Source organism: Parambassis ranga, chromosome 10 (genome assembly GCF_900634625.1).
Source record: "Parambassis ranga chromosome 10, fParRan2.1, whole genome shotgun sequence".
In the NCBI taxonomy this organism is placed as follows: Eukaryota; Metazoa; Chordata; class Actinopteri; family Ambassidae; genus Parambassis; species Parambassis ranga.
Window position 1 is genome coordinate 5,669,238 of NC_041031.1, and position 25,386 is coordinate 5,694,623.

A 25,386-nucleotide genomic window follows, 5' to 3' on the forward strand; every position below is an offset into this window, starting at 1 on the left:
CTGCATGATGGCTGATGTTTTCTAATGACCTGCATACCAGCAGGAACCGTTTTTAGATGCATTTGTGTGTGTGTGTGTGTGTGTGTGTGTGTGTGTGTGTTTCCATCTTTATGGTTTCTGTAAATGTAATCTTTCTTCTCTAACTTCATTTCCAAAACTTTTTTTAGTCTGAAAAGCAGAAGGATCAGAAAGAGAAGCGGTGCTGGATTTTATTTCTTTCTGTCTCTATTAAAACTGTATCACTTTAATAAATCCTTTTACCACATCGCCAAGTGACAAACTAAACAGTTGTGGAATGACTGACATCAGCGAACACCTGAAATTATTATTATTTAAGAAAAAAAAAATCAACCTTCAAAATATGTCACTACCGCATTAAAACTCTTCTGACAGACTCCAGTCACACATGAGAGACGATTCCCCCGTGAGGAATAATAATATGTGTTCAAAATGAAAGCATATAAAAATGATTGTGGCTCTTGTGTTTCTCCCCTGGAGCTGCAGTTAAATCACATTCTTTTATAGAGCATGCCCAAATGTCCCTAAACCAACATCCACATGATGTAAGCTCTACTCTCTGTTTACTGTGTTTAGTCATGCTGCGACTTTTTTCTTTTTCTTTTTTTTTTTTAAATCACAATCTTGCTCTGCTATTGGACAACCTTTTGTTTTTTTTTTAGCAGGAAAGAAGCTTAAACTCTACTGTTACAAGAATTAATAACTCTTTCTGCCAGAATCATCCCAAAAAATTTCATCTTCAGTATTTCAGATTTGTTAATCCGCATTGTACGAGAAAGATGCTTTGCAAGTAGACACTGTACAAGAGAAGATTTTCGGTGGTTGATCAGGTCCCAGCCAAAGCTCCACTCTTGGAGCCTGGGTGGAGGACTTTTGCTCTGACCAAATCATTTTAGTTTCAGTGTGTGGACCACCACACTGAGTCTTAACTTCCTGCAAACTGCTGGCACTAAAGCAACCCGTCTTAAAATTCAAATGGAAGCAAGACAGTATTAATTAAATATAAATCTGTTTATCCTAATAAATGTACATATTTTACAGAGTTGGTGCCGTTCATGTCAGGAAGCGCACACCCACATCTCGCCAGGTGCAGGGGTACAAAAATAGGAAAATGAAAAAATCACACGCTGTCTCCTGACTTCAGGCCAAAAAGGGATCATGAGGCAGTTGAAGCCGATGAAGACCTTTACAGTCAGATGAAGCACAATGTCATAGAAAGAGGACAGTCGAATATATCCAGTGTGCAGGTGTTCATTCTTGTGTTGAGTCAGACATTTCTAATTTGGTTGATTTGTTCCCATGCTTACTGTTCCAGGAAGTTAGGAAGAAAAAAAAATATATATTCAGAGTGTGTTCTCCAGGATATGGAAGTGCTGGTCGAGCACATTTATCTGTTTGGCAAAAAAACAACTGTTTGCAAACTCCCATAATCCTTATGTGTTAGAAGAATCACTCTGCTGCCATAGCTAGCCCCCTTTAGCCACCATTGTGTCCTTTGATAAGTAAACCACCCAATAGACCATGTTAAACGCACCAAAGGACACTGGGAACAGGATCCGTGCATATTTGTCAATTTTACTGGTCCCACCCATACCAGCGGTGGTGGGCTGAGAGCATGGCGTCTGCTTTGGCTCCAGTTTGTTCCCCATCATCTGGATACGCTCCAGCTTGGGCCCCAGCAGATGCTGCAGAGACGAGGAGCTGGTGTTCTGCTTGCACGGCGTCCCCGCCATAACATCAGGCGTGGAGGCCGCAGCCTGGGGCGTGCTCTTCACCAGCTGTGCGGAGGAGGAGGCCACGCTGAGCAGGCTCTCAGACTTGGGGCTGGAGCGGGAGAGGGTGGAGGAGCTGCCGTTGGCTCCGCCTGCTAACACTCTCATTTGCCGTCCTCTTCCTATTCCTGAAATGTTAGTGGTGGACTGCGCTCTCTGCTGACTGCTCACCTCATGTTGGGAAATATAGTTCATCCGCTTCCTCAGGTTACCATTGGTATCAGGATTTTGCTGTAACAGAGGCGAGCAAACATTTATTTGCACTGACAGGAACATTTACTGATACTGATACTGTGTATTAATGTGTTTTACTTCATTACTTAGAAACTATTTATAACTTGAAAGATCATTAAATCATATTTTAGCTAGCTTCACATCACTATTGACAAACAGGCCCACATGTCTTAGTACAGAATGCAGATTTGGAATTTTGATACCTGTGTCATTGAAAAACATAATTATTGTGTCGTTTCAAGTGTGTTAGAGGTTAAGTAAAAGCCAAAAATCCTCAAACAGCCTTCCAGTAAATAAATGGTTACACCTATATGTAACACGTTAATAACCAGGTTCTTGTCAGAAAAGCTCAAACCTGGACCCTCAACATTAAAATATCAGGATTCCAAGAGCGAGTTTTAGCATGGACGGAGGTGATGCGTCTCCAATAATTTGATCACATCCAAACAAAAACCCAAACAACTAAAACAGATTCTTATTGGGTGCAGGAAGGGTTACATTCCTACCAATAGATAGCCTCCTGTCATTGGTCCTACTCAAAGCCCTTGATATTCTGATTCTGATTGGGTCATATCAAGGGCTCTGGTCCTATATGACCATGTGATTGGCTGTTCTTTTCCCTGCTGTCACATGTGCAACTACGTTGGTAAACCCATGCGAGACAGCGAGTGCGAGACAGATGTTGGAAGCAAATCTATGCCCTTGCAGGATTCCCAAGATTTTCAGTAACATTCCTGTTGAAAGATACTTGCAGGAAAGGTAACGCTCACTTCCTGTCTGGGTGCAGAGCAACATAAACCTTGTCATCTGATTACAGTCCCCCTGACACAGATGGCCTTCATTTGCAAGCAGACGAAAGAGTGTGTGCAATACAGATGTCACTTATCAAGGATTTCACTCATTTCGCACAAGCTTAAGACAGTAAGTAGGTAGCACTGCATCGGGGCGGTAATGCAGTGTAGCGTCAAAGGAGCTTATCCTTTGAGAGTTGATGTTTTCAAGCAGGGAGAGTGTGATGCTGGTAGTAAAGCATTTGCAGAAATAATCCACCACCACGAAATCGAAAGCATCCAATGTTACTGCGTCCCATGTGCAGAACAGGAAGTGTGTGTGTGTGTGTGTTAATGGTGGGGTTTCATCACTGAAGAGGTACTGAGGAGTTGGAACCATCAACACACCCTGACCCGTGCACCAAGCCCTCTGGGAACAGGACCTGCTCTCGAGGAAGAGAGTATTAATCCCCCCCCCCCCCCCCCCCCCCCTAGTGCCAGAGCCTCTCTGAAACCTATACAGATGTACTCAGGCTCTGTTGCCGTGGCAACCTACTAATCCACTGAAGTGCCGTTGTCACTATACTGCATTCATGCATGATTACGTCACACTGGGATTTGGACCGGAGGGGGCGACCTAAAGCGTAAAACTGACATATGCATTGCTGGGTTATGTCAGCTTCAATGATCAGTTAACAGCAGACATATAGATTTAATTTTATGTGTTAGGAGCAATACGTGGCCTGAGGAACACTTTTCACAGCTACCATATCTGTGTTTGTGTTTGTTAACAGCACCATAAACACAGCTCCATGATGGTTTGTAACACACTTCATCATGTCTGACTAAGAGCTCCAAAATAGCTTCATGGCATATTCATGAATTCTGATTCAATCCATATGTCAGCCAACACGCTGTCAATGTAATTTGCTGCATAGAAGATTATTACAATTTATTCTAGTAGAATTTCAAAATAAAGGTTCCACTGTAAATGTCGTCACTGAGAAACACCTCTTGATTATCCACAAACATCTGCGCTGTGAAGCTGTGTTTTCAGACACTCCATCTTCTCATTTTTCACTTTTTTCTCTTCTCCACAGTCAACAAATTAGCTTCTAAATTTAAACCAGAGCAACAACTAAATGCGTCCAGGCTGATCTGGAGGGTAACACGTATGGAACATTTCAGGCGTCTAATTTTCTGCTACACTTAGCAATTTTAACAAGCTGTTTTAACTTAAGTTACAGTCGATAGACCCATCGAGTAAAAGAAACTTGTAAGGACACTGACAGAACAAAATGTTTCTGTAAAATATATAAAAGAATACCTGGTGGTAAACAGCAGTCTCTAAACTTCATGGGTCACATTTTTCTAGCTTTTCTGAGCAGAAACACAACTGACAGTCCTCAGGCAGACCCACTTCTGTCCAGTCAAAGGTCTAGGCTAAAGGCCAGCTACAGTAAGCACATAATAAGGGGCATGCTGTGTAAGTGCTCCTTGAAGTAAAGTACGATCAGATTATCAGCCTGTTTGTGTGAAACTAAAATCACCTGCAGCACTTCCTCCCCGTCCTTGACCTTGACAGGCGTGGTTTGGGGCACCGGGGGACATTTGGCCGGCTTCTTCTTGGCCCGCTCAATCTGTGCATTGGTGAAGTAGTTGACAGCGGCGAACTCGATGAGGGCAGAGAACACGAAGGCGAAGCACACAGCGATGAACCAGTCCATGGCGGTGGCGTATGACACCTTGGGGAGGGAATGGCGAGCGCTGATGCTGAGTGTCGTCATGGTGAGGACAGTGGTGATGCCTTATTGGTGTGTGGAGAGAACGAAGAAGAAAACAGACATATGAGGTTAATGTGAAAACCCAGCTTTCCATCGGATGTTGCATATATTTCAACACAGAAGCGAAATGAATGAAATGAAAAACAGGAGGCGTTCAATAACCCGTGTAGTGTACATTATGTTGCTCTCATCAGCATATTTCATTAACTGAATGCAGAGGGATAATGAAGCAGATAGGTTTCTCTCTGAAATGAGAGTCATGTACTAAAAGGACCACAGGACCGCTGTAGTTTACAGAAGGCTCCATCTCTGTAGCTACACATCTTTTATTTGCTACCAGAGCGTCATCAGATTTAAAACTCCAGCAAAACCCAGCTTAGTTTGAACATAGCCAATTAAAACCTAAATGTACAGTATGTATACGAAAAAAAGTTCCATGCTCAAGCTTTAAAATGAGTATTTTGTGACAAATGCACTGGATTATGATCAAAGTACTGTATAATCCAGTCTAACACCATTGATCTGTCATTATGAAACCAGCAGAGTTTATTTGGAGTGCAGCTTTAACGATTGTTTACTAATGGTAAACATGGAGGGCCAGTTAAACTACATGCATACCTGTGTATGTGTAAATATGTAAATATCTGTTCTGTGCATAAGTGTTTAAAGCTTCATGCATTACTGTAACTCTACAAATTAAGAGAACAAAAACATTTTTTTTTGGGATTATTTCTGCTTGTGAACAAGCTCTGCCTCCAAATACTGTTTGTCAAAGAAACCATCTGATGGGTATGAAGAGATTTTAAGCCAGCAGCAGTTTAAAGAATACCTCAGCACTCTGTTGTTGCAATGTAAGCAAGGTTATACATCACAAAGCCAGAGGACACATTGACAGAGTCCATCCTGGGACTGAATGTCATATGTTCCTCATTTATCAAAATAAAACATCAAAACAAAACAAGACAACAAAAAAAAATCTGGCCAGCACGCAAGGTCACGTGCGGCTCCCACAATAACAGAAGGTCACAGTCTAAGCCTGTATGTCATCGCTTGTCCTTGGTATTATTAACCAATAGCAATAATGTGATTTGGAGAAAATCCCTTTTACTTCGAAGATCTGGAACAATCTGTGCTACACAGTGCCTTGCTAAACATAAATTCATCCCCTGTGCCCGATGTGACCGCCATATAATTACCTGTCAATCAAAAAAAATGGCTGGATGACATTGATAGGTGAACTGCAGCTCAAGGCCACAGACTGAGGATATTAACCTCTAATACAAAGCTGCTCTCAACAGAAGCAAGAGCCAGGACAGCTGCCAACTATCAAAATAAAAGCATAGGCTGAAATGAAATTTAAGCTTTGTATCGCTATCCATTAGTGACACTTTTACTGTAATTACATCAGATTTGAGTACTTTCTCTCATGTGTCAGGAGGCAATTAGCTTCACATTAGGAGTGAGAGCAGCTGAACCTCAATGAACCCATTTCTTTCTACACTCAGTACTTTGACAGCATTTTTGGCATAAAGCATGTTTCTGAAGCCCCATTTTCAAGAATTTCCTTCGGGATTAATAAAGTTTTATCTTATCTTATCTTATCTTATATAGGCTGTAAGCTGTAAATTTCCGATCCTAAATTGTGAGAACAACATAAACAACACAACCTTGGTTTCCACTGATGTTGTAGTGGCCTCAGGGAAAATGTGTCATATTTCAAATTACACAGAAATTGATATGGGGGATATTTTCCTCACCGTTACTACTGTATTTACTATACACTACTTTATTACACGTTCCAAAAAGCCACATTCAGACACAAACTGCCTGATCTTGGGGGAAATTAATGTTGTTTGCTTTTGTTCAGCTGTTTATGCATTACATTATATTGTTTACAGTCCAGTTAAGTAAACTGTCTGTGCACAGATTACTTCAGAAGAGACTCGTGCTATCTGTTTCCACCTGAATCCACACTTTATGCTATGCTAAGCTTATTGTCACTCAGCTCCTTGTACACCTACATTCTCTCAATCCAGACAACTTCAAACTTGTGTCACTTGTCAGAAGCATAGAATCCAGTAACTCAATACTGTAAATGTTAAAAACATGCTTTTATTTCTCTCTGAGTCCAAGAAGCTCCCTCTGTAATCCCCCCTTCATTCCTATTTGTGTTCATGACAAACTACTTCTTCACTGCAGTTGAGTCACTGAGACAGGAAGTCAAAAACAGAGTGTGGCTGCAGGGAAGAAGAGGAGAAATCCAAACACCGACCACCCTCCTCCCATCAGCCACACACACACACACATAAACACAGCGGATAACAGCAGAAATCCGCTGCCTCAGAGGCTCTACTGAGGCAACAATAGTTGTGCTGCTGTGACGGCTCTGTCATGCTGGATATTTTGGAGGCAGGGAGGTGGGGAGGGCAGTGCAGCTGGACTGACAGATACATTGGTGGCTGCAGAAGACCAGCACTGATCCTCCAGTGCTTTATGATGCCGCAGAGACATCTGCACGGTACAAAAATACAGTGTGGGTGTGTCATCGGCAGCATTAAGTGGAGCCGGTTGTTTGGTTACCACTAGTGATTATGATGTGGAGAAACTACAACTGGAGAAACTACAATGGTGACACGGCCATTTAACAATATCACAACAAAGCCTGGCGACACAAGTCTGGTTTCAGCAGTTCCGTGAGACTTTCAGCACTGATCAGTCTATTCTGGGCTGACCCAAACACTGTACCAGGGGAAAGAACGCAACTGGGTCACAGGCCATAAACTGAAACCTGCTTGTGACGTTGTGAATAGCCTATATGCAGCCTGATGTTTGCCTTACCGAAGCAGCAACCTCTGAGAAATGAATGCCATGTGAAAGTGTTCAAAACTACCAGCTCCCCCCCAAAAAGCCTCTGGCAAGTCACTCCCCATAGACCTCCATGTTCAAATGTTTAAATGATCACATCCTGCTGACAAAAACCTACAAAAAAAACATTGTGGCCTCCATTGATCTCTTTTTGTGACATCTCCTACTTCTGCAACTACCTCAGCTCCACTTGTGCATGGTCTCTTTGGCTGTATTTGGATTAACTGGGGGTTTAGGACCATGATGCTCTTCCTAAACACACATATATACCCTGCGATGGAAGTCACAAGACTGATGACGTCTACTAACAAATGTGGACCTATACGTGAGTGTCTGGTTTGTTATGTATAGGTCCCAAAACTACTGGGTTCAGACAAACCTGGTTAGCAACAGAAGACTTCAAAGCTGACACACTCATTTGACTTGGAAAATTAAGTTGCATTTAATCTACAGGACACATTATTACCCTAAAATTGAATGGGTATTTTGTCAATTAGTGCATCACTATTTATCACTGAAAAAATGCATTACAGCAACACAGGGGAAGCTTTTATATTATTTATATAATATTTACACAAAATATTTTCCTTTTTTCTTGTGCATGTGGCCTCTAACCATTGAGAATGACTTACAAGCAGTAACTAAGCATTCACAAATTAAAAAAAAATGAGGGCTGAGCCATATTTAACAATACACATAAAACCTAAAAAACAATGATCACACCTTTTTGTTAAGGCTTTTGGATGACTATATCTTTATAAACATTTATATTTGTTGTATTTAGTATTTTGCCTCAAACTGTGGCTGGTGTGTATCAGCCACTGTTTGAGGCAAAATATTTCTGTGAAATTGCTCTGAAAATGGATCAACAAACAGCCGCAATTTAATTTCCCATAATCACCACACAGTGTAGCATCACCTTGTTGTGGCGAGTGGAGAGACACTCCAGCTCTGATTGCTCTGTTGGTGTGCAGGCATCAAGTAAACAAGACAGAAAGGAGCAGAAAGGCTGTGCAGGATGAGGGATGTGTAAAGTCTACATACCAAAAACGGTGCGTGCAGGGACTGATTCTTTATTTATCCAGAAGGACACTTGGGAGAGGATTACTGTCATTATGCAGGGGATATACGTCTGAATCATGAAGTAGCCCATTTTGCGTTTCAAGTGGAAGTAGACCGTCATCACCACATATTCACCTGGAGGATCAACAGAAATGAATTACTTTGATTAACAAAGAATTTCATGTTGCAGGCTGACAGATTTCACTTAATGCAGCTGCAGACAGACGTCACATTTGATCATTTTTTCATGGTTTGGAAGCCACATCCATTTTCACCTAGATGGACACATGTCATGGTTTCTGCTGCTAAAATCTTTTTTGGACGCTTCAGTATTTATGTGGCCCAACTGGCCCTCCAAAGGGACTCAAAGGAGGAGGTTTGCAGAGTCTAATTTCATGAGGCTGGTGCTGTGTGCAAGTCACGGTCCAATAAACTGATACTGTCATATCTGCCATGTCAGAGCTCCAAATCCTTCCACTGTCTACCCATCGAGCTTTGCCCTATTTGCCCTGTCATTCATCTGGAAATTACAGCACAGACACAGCAAATCTACCAAATATGAGGTCATATAATAAGACAGACAGCTGTAAATCATTACCTTCAACAGGAAGGAAATAATTCCCATTTTTGTTTTTTTTTCATAGCAACAAATCAAGTCTTACCTGTGATAGATTTGATCGTTTCAGTGGAGACCGTCTGGCCGATGAGGTCGTACTGAACAAGGCTGGAGGACTCAGGAGGGACCTCCACTGAATGCTGAGGCCCTTTAGTCCAAGTATAGATCATCTCTGTTTTAGGATAGGCATCTGTGGGCACACAGCAAAGACACATGGAGTGACTCACTTTACCGGAAGTTATGAAATGCAAAAAATATGTGCTGCATACTGTACGAAAAGCAGGAAGGAAAGTTTGTCTTCACATTGTAGATTTGTTGTCTTCGCTTGACTGTTTGATGAGTTTGTGGATAGGATTGCTGTTTCTTTACAGTGACTTGGGGTTGAAGACATTTTTGACAAATAAAAAAACAATCTTGGACACTTTATGCTGTGTTCTCACCATCTTCCGTTAGCCTCCATCTAATCACGGCCTGACCCACTCGACCTCAGGTAAACAAGCAGTCAAATTACGAAACCCTTTATCAGAAGTGTCCTCTACATAAAGACAGCCCAACCTCAAGCTCCACTCTTAAGGATACTTTCAATGATAGTAAGTTCTCTTATTTCCCCTGTTGCACTCTCTCTGTGTATAGCCATATGCAAACTGGTGAGGTCGACCGGTCTGTATATGCACAACAAAATGCCAGTTGTCTTTGCTTGCCACTCCCTATGGGACTCCACATCGGCAGGATACCAACTGTGCTGCCAAAATGAAATGACTCTGGTGTGTCATGGAGTGGAACGCAGTGCCTGTGCACACAAGTCCAGATGGAGAAAAAGAAAAGGAGAGAGGGAGAGCGAGAGACAGAGAGAGTGATGGAGAAAAAAATGAAGGCAGGGTAGACGGCGAGAAAATTAACACACACACAGACAGGCACACACACACACACACACAGCAGTTATGCAAAATAGCTGCATAGGTCTGTGCTGGCCTGAGGCAGAGGAAGGGATTCTGACCTTTCCTTCGCTTCAGGCCACATCAGATCCATGGTTGCTTCCTCCTAACTGGAGGCTGGAGGCAGCAGAGCAGGATGGTGAAAGGAGGAGGACGAGGAAAGGAGGATGACAATAACTGAGATATGTGAATTTGTCCTCTGCAATGTCACCACACTGGGTAATTGACGGCGGATCGGGCGGGTGTAACGTCAAAGTCGTTGTCTTTTCCCTTCCCTTTCTCTTGCAGATGTAATCTTCAAATCGTTGCTGTTCTCTGATAAGACGGAGTTGCTCTCTTTGAGAAACTCCTTTATTTGAGATAAGTCATTTCTGCTGACCAGTAGGCCCACTCCTATAAACACTGATGCTGAATTAGAGCTCTATTGTTCACAGTGAAGAATGAAATATTTCATTATTTAGAATTAGCATTCAGTCACTTTGTGCGCAGCTCTTCAGCAATCCTTTTCAGCACCGAATCCATTTCACTGCCAAGAGGAGGAGGAGAATCATGTGACTGAGCATTTGTCTTTTTTCACCAAGCCAGGGCAAAGTTTTAATTATAACAGACTTCCTTACTATATATATATATATATATATATATATATATATATATATATGTGTGTGTGTGTGTATGTGTGTGTGTGTTAAATTTATTATAAACGCTACTTTGACGCCCTAGCATGAACTTACTTGATTTGATCTGAAGTTATGCTGCTTCCTGTTTGCTAATGTAAAGTAATATCTGGGGTCTTCTGTGACATGACATCAGGATGCATTAAATATAAAAGGCCGTAAATCTTTTCAGCAAAGGTTTTACTTGTTTACAGGTATTTAAAATGACTCAGACAGATTTGATGTGACTCACACTATGTGCCCTTTGAAAATCCTTTAAACATTATCATGTTTTTTTTACATCAAATTAATGGCAATATGTGCGAGGCTCTGATATAAGTGTGTGTTTTGGAGTAATATTGGCGTCTCTTCACTACAGGAGTTTCAGTAGTCACCACAGATTTATTAGCCACCAGCTAAGTGCACAGCTGGCTTACGTTCTCCTCTCAGAGCAGTTCAGCAGCCCTCTTTACTGGCTATGTAAGCAGCACATTTAAACAGGATCAGCGTGACTCCATCTATGGATGTTTGTGCATTTTTTTTCTTATTTCACACACAAAAACTTACAGCTTCCAAACTTGAGCGGGCATGCATGTCCATCCATGGGGAAGTCCACAAGCTTCATAGGACACTCTGCGCTGATAGTCAGCCTGTAGACATTATAATCACATTACATATCAGTATCAACATAACAAACTGATTGGTACACATAACACATAACATTGTGATTATCATAATAGTGCTCGACAGACAGTGATGTTTTGCTGAAAAGGATAAAGACCCAGTTTTCCCTTAAATATTCCACAGCATCATGTCAGAAACTATGCAATCCTGTGACATTTTTTTCTTTGTTGCTTTCTTACTAATCCTTAAAATAAAATCCTCCAAACAGCTAGCTTGCATAATAATAACAATAAAAAATGCAGTTCCTAAACTGTTGTGTTGTTGACAGACAGTTGGGATGATATTTGGATAGAAATAAGTGTGCTAAATTCTGCATTATCTAAACTGTGTTGGAAATCTAATCATCATATATTAACAATCTTTATATTGTTACATATTAACTATGTTAATAGACTGATTGTTAACCACAACTATGTAAATACTTACCGGTACATTTCAGAGTGATAGACCCAAATGCATTTGGGTTTGGTTTCAAAAATGTTAGACATAAAGTTTAACTTTGTTCTTAATACTGTGTTGTTTAAATGTTATAAAGAAGCAGGTAAGAAATCAGAAAATGGTGCCAAACTGCTGAAGAGTCTGACAACCTTTACAGAACATTCAAACAGCCAAGCAACAGAATGTTGCTCCAAAAAAGAAAACAAAATCCCAAATTTTGGTTTTGATAATTTTCACTAAGAAGCCCAAGTTGCTGTGATTCATGCACACTTGAAAAGATTTCAAAATGTGGCATCTGCACTGCCTTCACACAGCTCTGTCCTGTTTACACTGTGAGCCTTTGATTTCACAGCAAATCTCTTTTATTGCAACAAAGACTGTCATCTGTCCTCACATTAATTAAAAAAAAGAGACACCAAACTGTTGAAATAGGCTGACCAGGTGTGTAAACACTGAAAGTAGAAGGCCTACCTCATGGTGTAGAGGATGGTGCCATTCTTCATGATACGGAAGAGCTTGTTGGGGGCCGTCATGTTGTGAGCAACAGACTTCTTGCCATTTCTAAAGAAGGTGTCTGGTGTCCACACCTTAGTCACCATCAGGTTGTTCAGCCTTAATATCTCTATGGGGCCCTCGTACATTAACCTCCGGTCCACCCATGTCTGCCTAAAGAACACGTCCATTGTGTATTCCTTAGACAGAAAAAATATCATGAGGTAGGTTGGTCAGGAGGTGGGCAGGAAGGTAGGATGTAACATGACTTCACAATGAAGACTTGTTGTCCAACTTTGGTCCAAACTTGGGACCAAAGTTGTGTGAAACAGCGTGAAAACAACAAACACATGCAGTTACATGGCAGGGAGTACTCACCATTTCAACATCTGAGACGGGCCCAAAGCTTGTCACATAAATGTCAGTCTTGACTTCAGTCACAGGACCTTTTGAGTAAATGAAACAGACATTTAATGACCATTTCCTGTTTTAAATCCTGGTGTGCCTCAGATGCAGCAGTCCTAATCACACATGTGTGTTAAAACTCTTTATGGGCCTACAGCCCATCAGGATCAAACCCAGAAGACATGCAATAGTTTATCTCTGCCAGAGCTGTGGAGCCTTTGCGTAATGAAAGTAGGGAAAAAAATAGCTTAAAAGATGTAAAAACATAATCCTGTTTGATTTTTCCCTTATTGAATGAACATGGAAGCGGACTGTAAAGGCACATATCTGCACATTTCTGTTGACAGGCTGCTTTGCACAGTCAACCAGCAGTCTCCTTTAGAATAACGCTGCCTCTTAACGTGCAGAGGCTGCAGTCACAGACACCATGTGTAACCAAATCCGTACTTTTTTTCATTTGTACTTGAACTGTGCATTAAGCGTCTGTCCCGCAACATACACACCGTTATATAACTACATTCGCTCAAACGTGCGAGCTTCGAGCCGCCCTCCCCTCATCTTCAGACAGGCAAAACTACCAGGATTTCAGGCTCAAGTGTGACACACGACTCAGCATTGCGTGCCTTGTAAAAACACTGGACCAGCAAGCAACATGTTACATATAAGACAAGTCCCCCACACAGAAAAAGAAGTACAGGAGAACCATGCTGCTGCAATAAACCACCTAATGCATGACATGTCCTGGATCCCGCCTCTAATGTTGCTGTCCTTAGGAGCCTATAGGTTTTGTACATTTTAGCAATTAAACATGACTTTTTAATAAATTTGGTGTTTCACAGACAGTCTACAGCTGCCTCTTTGGACTTTATGGCATGTTTCAATACCATGTATTATTTCCTTTTTTATTAAAGGGGGTTTTAAACGATAAAACTGGCTACATTTGTCAGATCCTTCGTTCATTTATAGTCTATTCAACCTATCATTGAAAAAGTCAAATAAAATAAGAATCTAAGTCTTACATTTTATAAGAGACCAAGAGATGTCACAGAATTAACTCATTTTACTCTCAGATCGGTGCGCAGAAGTGCCTAATCGAACTTAACGCCTTGTTTTATGAAAAGTCGAATAAAACCAACGCTCTGTTTTAATACTGATGTTCTGTTCTGTTTCTGGTGTGTCATATAAGTGCCGTGGAGACTTTTCCCGTGGAATAGGGCTCGGTGGTGCGCAAATTAGTGCTCTCAATACCTCCGAATCCAGGTCGCAGCCTGTTGTCATAGCCGTCCAGAAGTCGGTCCAAAATGCGCGTAAAATTTTCCGGATAGATTTTTTCATCCTTCCTTGTCTGTCCTGAGCTTTTCTTCACACTATAAAGAAAAACAAATCAGCAGACTGTAACTTAAGAGCGAAGAAAAAAAATTGAGCTTCATCATCAGGGTCGAACTGATCCGAGCGGGAGGTTTCAGCACCACGGACAGAGACACTGTGGAGCACTCACCAAGTCGCCAAACAGAAAAAGTAGACGAGTGTCCGAATAAAAGCGGGGCGCATCGCTGTCACCATCTCCTTCTTCTTGGCAGAAACCATCCTTGCATGCCATACTTCAAGCCTCTTCACATCTCACCACGCCAGCTGTCTGTGTCCCGGGAAAAAAACAGGGGGAGAGAGACGCGGCGACACAGGGCAGAGCGGCGCAGAGAGGAGGGAAGTTGTGAGCCTCTCTCCTTGCTCATGCAGTCTCTCGCACTCACACACATACACCCGCGCACACACACCTTCACCTCCAGCCCCGGTCACCCTCTCCGCCCGGATCCGAGCTGCTGCTGCTGCTGCTGTCCAGAGAAAGAAACAATCCTCCCTCTCTCTTCTTCACTCTGTGTTTGCCTCTGTGTCTCACACTCTTTCCCTCCCGCCACTCTCCTCCTCTGTTTGCTTTCTCCTCTTTCTGGCACACACACCTGCTTTGGTCAGGACACAGATTAGACGTGCGCTGCTTTAAAATGACTTGAACAGAGTCACATCTCTGACTTCACCCTGCCATCGGAGGTGGAAAAGAAGGACCCAGAGGCCTGTTCATCTCCTTCAGCACCCATCTCAGCATTTGGTGCTGCCTGACAGGGTGACCTCCCTCCGCCATTCACACTCCTCCAGTGCATTTTTGCATTAAGTTTTTTTTTTTTAGCTTTAAATATTTCCTCTCCTGTCTCCAGCTTGGGCAGAAATCTGGACGAACTCGTAGCGTGCCCTTTGACCTCAGCACCAGCCTTCACTCACTGCTGTGTACAAGTGTCATACTCAGCTTAGCCTACATGTTGAACTAGATTTCAGGAATGCACTGGTGAGTGCCTGTATTAGGATTCAAATGGGTCAGTCTTGTCGCAATACGCAATCACACACACACACATACACACAACGACACACAGGTACTGTAGAGGAACTGGGACAAGCCACATGCTGCTTCACAGATTTCTCTGCACCTGGGACAAGTACAAGACCTTCATTTGTGCGTGCGCGTGTGTGCGCTTGTGTGTAAATATGTGTGTGGCTCTGAAGGTGAAGTGCAGCTAAATCTCAAGATAAACAAGATGTCTGGGTTCCACCACAGTGGCTTTCCTGATTAGTTTTGAAGTGCATGCACACACACAGTGACACCCACAGACACTTTGCTGAAACAGAAGCTACTTGGTGTGGAGGGAAGCTGAGAAATGTTGTTTATGTAGATACAGTATATAACATGCAAGCAGGAGTCATGGAGCCTAAAAACGCAGCTCCCAATCCCCTGCACAGCCACCCACCCCAGTCCTCCCACAATACACACTAGAGCAAGGCGGCTCTGTGGGGGATGAGTAATACGCATGCTCTTTGTGGGGGCAGGCTTTCGTCCGACTGATTTCTTTCTTGTTTCTTTTTAGACATTTGATTACAACATGCTCTTTTAATGGTAGCACTTTAGGCGTACTGTACAAAAATTTGTAATAATATTCAAATGACTTGAAATGTCAGATGTACAGTTTTAGGGAGTCATGTTAGTCTCATTATGCCATGTTGACCTTTTCCTGTAAGTGTGTGCCGGTGTTTACATGAACCTACATGAAGTAGAATTGTGTTAACATTTGTGCCCTAAAGACACACACTGGGTGCAGAATAGTGAAGAAGTGTTAGAGGTTTCATTTCTGCTCTGTGGCTTTACTGTGTGTGTGTGTGTGTGTAAACCAGTTTGTCAGTTTTTCCTGAAACAGTTTCTTCTGCTTTGTAAGCTATATGGCCTGCAGCAGAAATAACTGCTATGATAACCTAGTTTTGTATCAGTGTGAGTGCCTGTGTGAAGGTAGAAGAGGTGAGATGTGACTCTGTGATGGCCAGTGTGTGTGTGTGATGTAAAGGGGTTGGGGGGGGCATGGCAGCAGAGGGTCCCTACATTACCCCCTGTAGGAGCCATGCAGGGTCTGCTGACTTCACAGTCTCACAGAGTCCCAGCCAGATGACACACACACAAACACACACACCTACAGCTGCTGCAGCAGAGCTTGTTAGCTGGAGCTCAGCGCACATGAAAGACCGCTGCCTTTACTGTGTGCCACTAACAGCAAGAACTCTTTAATTCAGCACATTCTGCAGTAAAACCAACTAAGCTCATCTATCATTATTTTTCTTACTGGAGCAGAGGTGGCAAGGAACATTTACTTAAGTGTGTCTTACCAAATGATTTCATTTTAATTAATGATACATTTTCTGCCAACTATTCCATAAAGTTATTTCTTACACAGCACAGCAAGTTAAAGCACATCTCATGGTTAAGTAACAGCAGCATCTTTCCTATTGTCTCAACATCACAACAAATGTCAGGGTTTGGTGGACGAGAGGATTCAGGCACAGGCAGGAAGGTAACGTCCAAAAGGAGATTTATTCAATGGGTGCCGACACCAGGTAAACCGAAACAAAACACTGAAAAACTTAAACAGGCACTCTGGAACTCACAAGGATTATCCAGGGAACACACAAGATGACCTGACAAGAACAAAGGGGAGCACAGGCCTTAAATAGACACTGATAGCAGGACACAGGTGAACACAATTAGGGCGAAGCAGCTAATCAAAACAGGCTGGAAACAGGAGGAAGTAAAACACATGGGACTACACAAGGAACACGAGTCTTTCAAAATAAAACAGGAACCATAACACCCAACTACAAACACACGGGGAACCAACGAGCAGAAAGGACAAGTGCAAAAAAATACTAAAATAACCAGGAAGACAACAAAGACGAAGAACAAAGGATTACATCACAAACAAAACCTAGGATCATGACAATAAAAGTTGAATTTTATTACCAATAAATATTTTTTAAGCCACATGTCTGTAACTAAACAGCTTGTGCATAATTCCAATATGTTCCTACATAATAGCTTAAAATGGATGATTAGGGAATCACAATACTCTCACTTTTAACAGCATTTATGAAAAAAATCTGTGTTTTATCGCATCCCTGTGACAAACAAAGACACTCTGTTCCTGTTACATTAGTGGGAAAAAAAGAGAGAGCATAATGTCCAGGTAGAGAGAGAAAGCAGCTCTTTTGCGCTGGGGGATACGATTGATGAGGCTCATTGTGGCAGTGCAGGAAGCTAATGAGTCAGAACCACGAGTCAAGCTGTCGGGAAATCACACCACCACTACCCCCTTCAAATAAAAAGTGCAACATGACATCTTCAGCTCTAAAAAAATGCAGCTGGAGAGACTGGCTGGAAATGAGGAGAGCTTTGTGTCTCTGCTTTACTTAAACAGAAGTTTGTGTCTTGAACATTTGAGTTGAACCATGCACACACTCAGCAGATTACACACAGAGATTACATTAATATGTGGCTCCAAACACCTGGAATAAATATCTGATGACATCTAATAAACATATAAAAGCAGTCTTTTAAAATACACACATAAAGTGACACATCTCATGTGTCAGTCACTCATCAGACCATCTCCAGCTCTGATGGCTTCCACATGTTATGCTGCTGATACAGACATCATTGTTCTTTCCAGGGTTCATCTCCAGATCCTCTATGTCTGAAGAAGGGTGAGCCTGCTTTATTAAAGGTGGAGGAGATTTCACTTTTTGTTAAATTAGTGTAACTTCTCTTTACAATCCGATAGCAACCGATTAGTTCGGCAGTTTCACATTAAAACGAAGAATATGAATCATCTGTGGAAGCTATAAAACGCTAAAAACATCAGCCAATCCTCCGGGTGGACCCTGCACGGAGTATTGGCTGGTTGTCACTCTCTTCCTGCTCTGCTCGCACCAGAGAGGTACGTGCTTGATGGATGAAGTCACAGACCGCAGCTCGTCTTCAGGTGATGCGAGGGAGGCGATTGGGAGGCGTGGCTTCGGGGTGAGCGCCAAGAGAATGGGGCGTGTGTTTACTTTCAAAATCTGGCTGACTCTCACTGAGTTTTCAAAACCTCCTACCCTACCTTTACCCACACTCACAGGGCTTTATGAGGCACTTCTTTTCATTGATAATTTCAGTTCTGAAAAGTCTCAAAACAATATTGTAATAAATAAAATAATATGTTAAATGTTCATGACATTTGATCACCTTAAAATAGTTTTTAGCAAATGTCTATTTAACAGTTTTTCATCCAGCTGACACAAACACTCTAAATGCCATTTTATGTTCAGATACTGTCTGCTGCTTGGTGCAGGGCAGGCAGCGCACAGTGGGTTTATCTTACAGCTGCCTACAGCTGAAATCTAAACTAATGAGAGCACAGAGTCGCAATCAAAACAGTAAAGATGTGGGTCGTAAAAAAAAAAAAAAACAACACAAAGATGGGAAACAAAAGTTGAAGTGTGGAAGTTGCTGAGTTTGGTGAAAGTAGGTGTGTCATTATGATGAGCACTGATCACTTAGTGCTATGATGGGATTTCCGTTTGTTGCCATTGGAAACTGCATGTCATGCAAGTGCAGAGAGATTGACAGGCTTTTGTTTTATTGTGCGTTTTATCTATTTTTATACAGTTTATTGTAAACCGCATGCCACGATGGGGGGGGGGGGGGGGGGGGGGGCTGACAAGCATAGCAACAGTAACTATGGTGTAGGGCTTGGCCAGCCCCCTGTTCCATCTAGACCACCTCCTCACGATGAAGGCTTCAGGGAGGTAATTTGAGTGTTGATGAAGTTCAGGAAGCACTGTTGAAAGGCTTCTGGACACTTTAATTCTTCCTCTGCAGTTAGCCAATATCATGATGTTTGCCTCTAGAGCAGCTCAGCCTTCTCATTGGCTCACATTCATAAAGGAGAAATATATTCACTGAGTCTGTGCCTCCATGCTTTGCTCAGCACGTGGGATACTCAGTTTGGTTTTGTATCTGCTCAAGCAAACATCCTCAAACAAGCTTGCCCTTCATCTGGAGGATCAGGAGCTGACCGTGATCCCTGACCTCCTCTGTAGAGGCGGTGGTAGAGCCAAAAAGAGAGTCTCCCCTCAGGGTTCAAATAGCATAAAATAGACACCTTCCCTGACATTCGAGACTGTAAAAATAACAACAATTTTCACACATCCTTGTTCAGAAGGAAAAATATTGACATAAATCCTTTCCTTCAGCATTCTAGTTATCACCTCACAGCCCACATCGCTGTTGGGCAGTTCCTACCTTTACTTAGACTAATGGGAAGCTGTTAAAAAACAGGACAGGAGAAGCCTTGAAGATCTAACCAGACTGTTTTCCAACACTGTCCAACCTCTGAAAGACTCTCCGTCAGCCCAGAGGAATTCAAGTCTGGTGTGAGTCCTCCAGGAGCGAGGCATATTCAGAGCAGCATTTGCACTGGCTTAATATTTATGTCTTATGAAGTGCTTTTTCTTCATTTCTATCGCAGTCCACTATCATGGAAAATGAAGTTGCCCATCCAAATGCAAAGGAGACATCATCCTGAACCATTATCCACTTGTGACTTTGAGTGATTGGGAATCAGTTAGGCTCAGCAGTGCCCCAGCACCCTCTCATCCACTTCAGTAAGCCTGCCCACCCATTACCTGCAAGTACTTGACAACACTTGAGTGCCCTGTGATGTACAGATGGCAATTTCCTTCTTTCTAGACATTTCTGGGCTCTGTCACACTTATAGGAAGTTTAGGTCTGAGTATGAAGCGAGGTAAAGTCAGCCAGAGAGGCACACCATGTTCAAAGCAGCTTCGTGAAAGGTAGATCTAGTAGAGTGTCCACTTGATGAACCCAATGTCCCATAACCGTGTTGTCTGAAGCCCCAGCTTCTAATTTTAGATATTTGCCCTAATTTAAAGGGATGGCTGTGGATTTTGTGGATTTTTCTTAGTATGCTATTTTTTCCACTCACCTGGAGTGAGATTAAATCTTAGGGCCTTCTTCATGAATGCATCCTCTATTCCCTCTAAGAGGTTATAGCTTCTTTTATACGTGTTTAAAGGGGAAAATGGGGACCATTGCTGCCAACAAGCACATGTAACTTAGTAATGAGGCAGTTTCGTCTTAGAGGAACAATTTCACATGGCAGAATATGGAGAAAATAGCAACTGTGTTATGTTAAAGTACGTTGTATTGCCCACCTATAATCTAATCTTTAATGTGATCTCACTTTTAGTTAAAACATTTTTTTCACTATTCTCCAAAAATGTCAATGTATTTTTTATTCTTAGCACTATAACAGACATTCAGCACGCAGAGAAGCACAGATGTTATAAGTGGTAATTTTTTTTTTTTCAATACACACAGGCGGAAATGAGGCGATCACACATTTATAGATCATTTCTGGTGATGATTCTAAATCCGTCTGCAGGGGATGTGACCGGTGGGAGATGCAAGAAGAGGCATGAATGTTGGTGGAAGAATGTTTGCCCTGCAGCAAATGATGTGCGAGTGCATGTGTGACTGTGTGTTCTTCTGCACATGCAGTGTATATGCAAGTGTGATTTTCATGAATAAATTACTTGTGCTGCACAGAGAAAAGCTTTTTCATAAAGTTAAGGGGAGATTATAAAAGTAAATACTTGTTAAAAAAATATCTAGGTGTGGAAAAATAAATAAAGAAAAACACCACAAGTAAAAAAAAAAAGTGTGAAATATACAATGAAAACCACTCTGTGTTGGCACCCTTTCTCTGGACAGGCCGTGCGGTACTTCCTTGTGGAGGACATGATGGAAAACATGGTCCCAGAGTGCTCCTGCTTCGCTTTCTCAGTCTTCTCCACAGCAGCCCCGGCCCCCCACCAGCAGCAGCAGATGCAGCCACAACACTTTGCTGAACCATTTTGCTGAGCCATGACAAATGCAAGAGAAAGAGGGTGACACTAGATAACCTTGGTGTCATTGATACACACACACACACACACAAGGACAAACTTAGCATGTCACTATGGCAACCATGTCATCATTTTAATCTCTGCAGGCAGCATGAAGTCATGGAGAACTCAAGACTGAGTTTGGATGCCAGTTTTTTTGGTGTCTTTCTTTAGTTTGATAGTACTTCAGGAGGGCAACCAAACCTGAAAATTATCATGACTATCAAAAGTTACTTATAAAGAACATGCTTACCAGTGCTCTGTTTATCCTGTGCAGCCAATAACATGGTCTACCTATTCAAAGCCAATGTTAAAAGCGTCACCACCACTTGTACCCCGGCATTTAGTCGGTATTCTAGTACTGATGAATGGAGTGTTGCATTGATTCAATGGATCCTGAGCTGCTGGGATCATTGCACAGTGGGATGTTTTTCCACCGAAGCCCTCACTTTCCTGCCCTGATTGCTGGGAAGATCTTGCTTCATTTTGCCTCTCTATTGAGGCAGGCGCTGTATAAATAGGCACACTGGAAATAGACTTTCCCTCTCAGAGGAGCCTCTCAGGAGAGGGCCTGGACCAATGGCCAGATTTCCAACGTTGAGATATAGGCCAGAACGGTATGCACATCTGGATTATAATATTGTTTCATGGAATCCCTCCACATTGTCAGAGAATCAGATAACATGTATTGAATCAGTTTGTCTTTTACAAAACAGTTTTTAATGCACTGAAGTTTTCAAAAAAGATGAACCTCCTGAAGCTAAAACCGTTCTTCATTTACTATCCATTTACCCTTCTATGCCTCATTTACTGTGTTTCATGGCGTCCATAGCTGTTAACTTGTGTGTGCAGGTCTGTTTATTTGTTCTTCTCAGTCCCTGTTCTGAATTATAATGTGGTTGCAATTACATGTGCATGAACAGACACGTTTCCCCCCAAAGACGTCCATGTTATTTACAGGGTGCTAATGAATGTTGATGGCATGACTGTGCATGTCTGAGAAAACACCATACATTATTTGAATTCTTTATTCTGTTCAGGATTTTATATAGATCCATCGATTCATTTAAAGTTTACCTTTCGTATTATAAAAATAAGAATGAAGCACAGTCATGATGAAAAGATGATCTATGGTTTATTCATCAGGACACAATGAAAGAAAAATCATCAGATTCTCAGCAGATTTGAAGTTAAGTAAAGACAACCTTAGATGAACAACAACCATCACTTGTTATTATTGAACAAAAATGATATTTGAACATTTGAACACTACATGGGTTCATTTTTAAAAAAAAGAACTTAAAATTTAAATAGATAGATATTTAGATAGATAACAATGCTGCTTTGTTATCACAGCAGGTCAGCACAAAACAAAAAACAACACTCATGTCCCATCATTGTAAAAAAAATAATAAATAATAATAATGTTTTAGGTCAAAACATTTTTAACAAAATAAGTGATATGTTACAAGGCAAACTTTTTGCATCTGCAACAAGCTTCTTCACTTTGTCTAGGTTACCATGGTGACCACAGCAGGGTAGAGAACTGTGGTCGTTTCAACCGCCTGTCTGTTCCTGATGAGGGCAACTTGCTTAGATCAAGATGCTCTAATCTAATAAAAACTGACGGCTTCAGAAATACTTTTATAAATAAAGGTGACCATGTTTTCAGTTTTTTCAACACCTGTCCAAAAAATAAAAAAGTGTAGCAGCATTGATCACATTGTTTTCATCATGTTTTCAGAAAACCAATCCTTGGTTCGGCGATGAATGGTGTTATTTCTATCAGTCAATGTAGTCGCTGTGGTGTTTTACTGGCAGGAACGGAGTGAGGGAGAGGAACAAAAAAAAAGAAAAAAAACAGAGGGATTCTCAGAGGAGTAAAATGGCTGCCGAAAGGAATCTAACCCAGATCTCCTTCATGTTCTGTCCCTTGAGTAGCCCAGCACTTCAAGGGAAAATAATTTAAATGCAATTGTCTTCTGATTAAATCCTAATCTATTTTAACACCTCAAGGATGAGACTGTGAGTCCTCTTTTAAATTGCATATCTGAAAGATGACAGTCATTAGCACACCACCTGTTGCCACCTTACATGGTCGCATGCAGCCATTACAGACTTCAGGTTGGCACCTCTTTGTTCTTTGATACCAAAGCCTGCAGTGGTTGGGATGAGCTGGTTATAAATTGTGGTTTGTGGTTTGGCGCTTAGCTTCATTAATGTGTCCTTGAAGCAATCCTGCCTATAACTCTCTTAAAGTGCATCCCAAATGTCATCATGTTGTCCTGCTTTAAACTGTCCTGCGGTGGCCAGACACACCTCAGAGGAGACAGCAGGTGGTAAATGGATCTAAATGTCCATTATCAAAGTCAATCACATTATCTCTTTAATCCCAGTGGAGGACCAAACAAATATCAAAGTGTTGTTAAAAGCATTAAAGACTATTATTATCCTCCCGGAGTAAATTATTCCGGATTTAGAGCAATTAATGGTTTCAATGAACTAAATTTGTGGGCCAAGGTGAAAGATCTCATTATCCTTTGTCATTAGAGGTTTAGTCCAAGAGGTGGATCCAATAATTCTCTGCTGTCTCAATGGCAATTAACTTTCCTGAGGTACAATCCAATACACAGTGATGATACAATTAAACTGTTTCCTGGTATATTAAACTCAAGATGTTGTTCAATAGGGAGAGGCAACACACTAGTTATACTGTGGCCACACGAGAAGTCCCTCAAGATGTCCCTTTCCTGCCAAGTCGTCACCCAGCTATCCAAATACAGACAGGACCAGGCGTCTGTCAGCTAACGAGTTTTTAATTATATGAGGATTAATTCTGCTGGGATCAAAGCTGACAAGCATGGACGGATCCCCCCCCCCCCCCCCCAAATATTCTTCCATACATTTTCTCTGACAGAAATACACATCATTCACAAGTTCTTAAATCTGCAAATGGAACAACACAGAAGTATTAATTTATCAGGGCTTACAGGACTAACAAGGACACACTTCTGGTTAGGGGACAGAAGTGCTGGTGGAAGGTGTGCATTTGTTTAGCAGCACGTTGGTGAGATAAGGAGCACTACAGTGATTTTGTACAGTGATGAACGCTTCTGCATACTCACCCGGAAAGACCTCACAGCAAAGTATGAGTTTTGTTCTAAACTGTGTTAATCCTTAAACCTAAACAAGATTAAGATTAGGATTAAGAAACCTTTATTTGTCCCACAATGGGGAAATTACATAGCAACAAGCAAAGGGTGTCTTATTTTGCTGCTATTTGTTTCACAAATGTTCATGTAATTCGTTATATTTTGTCTTGCCACAGCGTAGCTACCTCCTAGACACTGATATTAGCGTGGACAGTCCTTAATGTCCCAGTGATTAAAAACCTATTTTCCGGCCCTGCACACACACTTTCAGCTTCTTTTCCGTGGCATTTTTTACCTACGGTAATCTATAAATTTAGAGCAATCTGAGGTATATTGTCCATAAAAGCTGGCTGAGCGTTATCTTCTATTTCACAGCTTCAGCGGCTTAATAGGGACAGTGACCACAAGGCATAGAACATAACCAAGCTACAATCTAGATCCATTATAAATGTCTTTGTTTTTAACAGCTCCCATCCAGGTTTAATGCATGTGTGTAAACATAATGCTCTCTTTCATTTAGAGGAAATTAGAGCATCCAGAGTGTTACCTTTCATCAGACCTTCTTTGCATGAAAGACTAGTATAAGTGGACTGGCTCTGCTGATAGACGGACATTTAGAGGATTTGAATAATGTCTCAATTTTGGTTCTATATGTCAAGCTGAAGCCTCATTCATTTCCCCAGTAAATAATTATTCTGTGTAAACTAGCATTAGACATGCTTCTGAGTGTTCTATATTTAGGAAGGAAGTGCCTTTCCAAAGTCCCAATTCACAGTGCAATAATTCATTCAATTAAACAGATTGTTTGAGTCTACATGCATGGATCATCATAATACCAAACACAATCAATTAAGCAAATTCATTAAATTTTGAGGCTTTTGCCAATCCCAGCCTTCCAAGTTTTATTACATATTTACAACCGGCATGATTATTATTAGAAATATTTGCATGTGTGAGTCATAAAGTGAAGACAAAGACTTCTCCTTGGAGGTTTGATACAACAACAACAACAAAAAAGGCAGCTGGTAACAGCAGCGAAACAAAGAGGACATTCACTTCAACAAAAAGTGGCAGAAGGTGGGTCTGTGGTCACATAGCAGTGGCTCATATTGACATTACAATTTTATGGCTTGAGTTAAGGGTGGATGGTTTTACAGCTCTTGAGTGTTCGTGCAAGTCACCATTGTTCA

General features: G+C 41.6%; 1 protein-coding gene across 1 annotated transcript; it reads right to left on the reverse strand.

Annotated features, from left to right (window-relative positions):
* Positions 1 to 1,484: 1,484 nt before the first annotated feature.
* Positions 1,485 to 14,335, reverse strand: gabra4 (gamma-aminobutyric acid type A receptor subunit alpha4). The gene is made up of 9 exons (XM_028415651.1): positions 14,227 to 14,335; positions 13,977 to 14,095; positions 12,702 to 12,769; positions 12,303 to 12,523; positions 11,277 to 11,359; positions 9,168 to 9,311; positions 8,488 to 8,640; positions 4,345 to 4,601; positions 1,485 to 2,021 (listed from the first exon to the last, which is right to left on the reverse strand). Exons 1-9 carry the CDS (start codon positions 14,313 to 14,315, stop codon positions 1,485 to 1,487), a joined length of 1,671 nt encoding a protein of 556 aa, XP_028271452.1. The 5' UTR covers positions 14,316 to 14,335.
* Between the last annotated feature and the right edge of the window lie 11,051 nt (positions 14,336 to 25,386).